General features: G+C 40.9%; 1 protein-coding gene and 1 long non-coding RNA gene across 2 annotated transcripts; one reads left to right on the top strand and one right to left on the bottom strand.

The window, feature by feature from the left end:
- Positions 1-473: 473 nt before the first annotated feature.
- On the top strand, positions 474-1,242 carry LOC121182457. Its single transcript, XR_005894117.1, has 3 exons — positions 474-829; positions 909-979; positions 1,198-1,242. It is a non-coding gene; the product is annotated as an uncharacterized LOC121182457 (long non-coding RNA).
- Positions 1,243-1,724: 482 nt separating this feature from the next.
- Positions 1,725-3,608, bottom strand: LOC121182354 (putative nuclease HARBI1). The gene is made up of 4 exons (XM_041038816.1): positions 2,859-3,608; positions 2,661-2,773; positions 2,470-2,581; positions 1,725-2,370 (listed from the first exon to the last, which is right to left on the bottom strand). Exons 1-4 carry the CDS (start codon positions 3,292-3,294, stop codon positions 1,994-1,996), a joined length of 1,038 nt encoding a protein of 345 aa, XP_040894750.1. The 5' UTR covers positions 3,295-3,608; the 3' UTR covers positions 1,725-1,993.
- Between the last annotated feature and the right edge of the window lie 466 nt (positions 3,609-4,074).

The following is a 4,074-nucleotide window of genomic DNA, read 5'->3' as shown; positions in this document are numbered from 1 at the left end:
CTGCATATCTCCCTTGTCCTGCTTGCATGACCTGGTGATGACAGTCCCACAATTACTGTGCTATCATTGCACTCCTCGATCATGCTCCTATACTCTCTGGTCTGGTCTGAACTAAGCACACGTGTGTTGTTGTTTCTGTCTTTAGTTTGTCTTCATATTGTTTTAGAAGCTCTCCCAGCATGCCACTGTGTTTCACAAGTCTTGTGTTGAAGTGCATGGTTCACCTCTGTGATAGAACATGGATCAGGAGGAAACCTCAGACCACACAAGGACTGAACGACAGTGAGCTTCTCATTCAGTGGAGTCAAGTTCATTCATTATTTCTAAACAGCAGAAATGCACCTGCCCTTTGATTTATAACAGGTTAAATAGATTTGTGTCAGGGAAACTAATGGATGGCATCATTATCTCTGAGAGGACACAATGTGGTGGGATAGAACAGGGGTCGATTTCATGAAGGAGGTTCAACAAACTCTGAGTATGAGTGTTAACCCTGAGTTGACAAACCCTGAGTTGAAAAACTCTGAGTTTCCTGTTTCAACACAGCTGATTCAAATTAGTTTTGTCAACTCTGAGTATGTTGACTCCGAGTCAAGCGCGTGCACCACGACTATAAATAAGCCATCATCAATGGAGCCCCAATTCCTTGATTCACCATGGAAGCGGGATCAAAACGGAAGCGCTCAACATTTTTTTCACCCCTGGAGCTTGAAATTTTGATGGAGGCATACGGTGAATATGAGCATATTTTCCGAAAAAAAAGCAACACAGTGGCAGCGGCAAAAGATAGAGAAAACGCATGGGAAAAAATCACTGCTCGAGTCAATGCGTAAGTTTTGTTTTTAATCACATAATCGCATATCAAAATATTGCATGCAAAAAATGCTGTTGGCCCCCTGTTCATGCAGGTGCAACCCAGGGGGCGAAAAACGGACTTGGAGGCAGTTGAAAATGAAATATAAAAATATAATTCAATCAGGTGAGTTGGAAATATAACATGCCTGGTTGTATCTCACTTTGGTAACATTTGATATGTCTATTTCAATTTAATTGTACTTCAATTTTTATTTATATTTTTAATTTATTTATTGAATACTGTAACAGCTCTTTCAGTCCTGCATGATGTTTTCACACATTCTGCCCCCTGTAATGTTTCATTAATTAATGTGGTGAAGTTAACATTTGACTCCTGCCTAGCCAACAGAAAGAGGGCAGAGGCCCGTAAAACAGGTGGAGGACCTGCACCACCAACTCTAACAGAGGCAGAGGAGAGGGCCCTTAGCCAAACAACAGGAAGGCCCATGGCTGAGGGAATCCCAGGGGGCAGCTCATCTGAACCAGTCAGCCCTGAGGACACAAGTGCCTTCATAACATGTAACAAGTCCACACTTCTATATTGTTTTTTTTATGAAGCCTCTTTTAGATGCAAAAGCTGTTTGTTCCTGAATCCAATAGATTCTGAGGGAAGTCTCCACCTATTGGAGCCTCATGTGGCCCAACTCCAGCCTGTTGTAAGTACCTCAACACACCATAACCCCATAACCAATAGTGGTATAAAGTTCACAAAATCAAATGCTTGACTTCAAAGGATGACGAACATGAAGATGAGGACACTGTGTCTGCTGTCACAGACAGGCCCTCAGAGGTATCATATTAGATCAGCATTACATGTACATGTGACTTTCTTGTATGGATTTATATTTCCAGTTACCAGTCAAGGAGTTATACAAAATTCATCTACTTAAACAAATCGAAAAAACGGACAAGGAAATGTTATACCTGGACCGCCAGATCCAAAAGGCAGATCTGGAAATCGAGATACTTAAACACAAGCTGGAGGTGTGTGTGTAGTCAGAGGTAAATTTAATGTATTATTAGAGCAATATGAAAAACTAACAGAAAAATGTTCTCTTTGTCTCTGTCTGTCTGTAGGATATAAGGAAGACTAAATAAAATGAACGTGTGACAGTGTGGTATTCTGTGTGGCTGTAATTTAACATGGAAAATGGTTGTTGCAGATCAGATCTCTGATTGCCCTTCCATCCTGATTTTCTGGGAGCTGGATGGGGTCCTCCTCAGGGTCTTCTATTTGTAGGGCAGGGTGTTGCTCTCCTCTAATAGTTGCAATATTATGGAGAATAACACATGCCACAATTATGTCACAGGCTCTCTCAGGGGTTACTCTGAGATGACGTAAGCACTGGAAACGGGCTTTCAACAGGCCTATAGTCATCTCTACCCTGGCTCTCGTCCTGCAGTGTGCCACATTGAAGTGCTGCTGGGGTCCTGGTTGAGGGTCTGGGTAGAGGGTTATAAGATTTCGTTGGCAGGGGTAACCCCTGTCACCCAGAAGGAAGCCATGAATCTCTCCTGCAAGTGAAGTCACATTTTTTACTTCTGATATTTTTCTCAGGAAAAATTAGACAAAGATCTTTGCGGTGACAAACAGCAATGTTTCAGACCACTTACCACGTTCCAGTCTATTGCTTATTGTAGACTCTCTATATATGCGGGAGTCATGCACAGACCCGGGCCACTTGGCTTCCACATTTGTGATAATGTGTGCTGCATCACAAATGATCTTGACAGTACAGAAAATGAGACAAGTTAGTTGAAATATTTGTGCTCTGACATTTAAAAGTAGTAGTCAATGTATGTACCTGCACATTGATGCTATGGAAGGACTTCCTATTCACATAATCTCCTTCATTTTCTGAAGGAGCAGTGATAGGAATGTGGGTGCCATCAATGCAGCCAATCACATTGGGAAATCCTAAAAGACATTCAAATTATTGCTCCCAGAGGTCACAGCAACATGTTATTGACAGAAAAGCTATTAATCATTTAAAATTATTTACCTGCAATCCCATGGAACTCTTCTTTGATGGCTCTCACAGGTTTGTGTCCAGGAAAAACAAAAACTGATAAAAACCGCTTCAGAGCGAGGCACACCTTTCTTATCGCCCTGCAAACGGTTGCTTTGCTTATGTGTTCTGCATCGCCGATATTATAAAGAAAACTTCCATTTGCAAAAAAACGTAGAGCAATGCAAAGTATTTGTTCAGTGGTGAGTGCACGTCCACGGTGGGTGATGTGAGTGATGAGAGGGCGGATGAGGTTGTGAATGTATTGCAGTGACTGTAACGAAAAACGATAACGTTCAAATAAAAAGTCGGGAGGATATGAAAACGTATCCAAACGTGGACGGAAAATCCTCGCCCGACGCAATCGCAGTTCTCTGCGAATCAGTCTTGCTTCTTCATCAATCGGGTCTTCCAGAAAGGGACATGCCATTTTAAGCAGGTTCTATGGAGACTCAATTATAAGGAAACGGTTCAGCTTTTATGTACTCCAGGGGAGGAGTCAGAAACAAACTCTGGGTTTCTGGAATAAAACCTGCTCCCGACCAGGTTATGTTCACAGACTAAGTTACCATGGTAACAGACTCCGAGTACGAGTTACCTCGCTTTATGAAATGGGCTTAACTTACTCCTTGACTTACCCCTATCTCGGGGTTAATTTACCTCCCTTATTGAAACGGTTAACTCTGGGTTTCCCTCATTTCAGGCTTAACATACTCAGAGTTTCCACATAACCTGCTTCGTGAAATCGACCCCAGAAATCTGATTTCCAGTTTCATGACCTAAGTATGTGTGATGTGTTTCTTTGGTGAATTACCATAGAAATAACTGTCACTGTTTATCAAGCTTTATTTAAGAGGCCAGAACAGAGAGAGAAGGAGTGTGTGAGAGAGAACAACTCGCTTACTTTGGAAAGTGTCACTAAAATCTACAGTTTCTTATTTAAATGGATTAAAACTTTTCTTCTTCTTTTTTCTGTTAAATGTTTAAGTCATTGTCCTGTTGATTTAAAGTGCAGGTGTTTCACCTGCTTAGAAATTAAATTAAATTCCTTGTGTTTCAGTGTTGTACAACAACATAACATTGAATCAAAGGGAATTTGATTTAATTTAATTTCTTTTAACACTCACAGAGAAAAAGTCCCTTTAATGACAAAGTTAAACAGATCTCAATAATGTGATCTGAATTCATTATTAATATAAAACACAAGCAC

Source organism: Toxotes jaculatrix, chromosome 5 (genome assembly GCF_017976425.1).
Source record: "Toxotes jaculatrix isolate fToxJac2 chromosome 5, fToxJac2.pri, whole genome shotgun sequence".
Taxonomy (NCBI): domain Eukaryota; kingdom Metazoa; phylum Chordata; class Actinopteri; family Toxotidae; genus Toxotes; species Toxotes jaculatrix.
Note: the sequence above shows the minus strand (reverse complement) of the source record. Positions and strands in the feature narration are given on the sequence as shown.

Bases quoted from the DNA above. Each gene is read 5' to 3' on its own strand.
- LOC121182354 (XM_041038816.1), bottom strand. From the start codon at position 3,294: ATGGCATGTCCCTTTCTGGAAGACCCGATTGATGAAGAAGCAAGACTG. The intron at 2,774-2,858 runs GTAAATAATTTT...AATGTCTTTTAG, and splicing joins AGAGTTCCATGGGATTGCAG to GATTTCCCAATGTGATTGGC. The intron at 2,582-2,660 runs GTACATACATTG...TGTACTGTCAAG, and splicing joins TCCATAGCATCAATGTGCAG to ATCATTTGTGATGCAGCACA.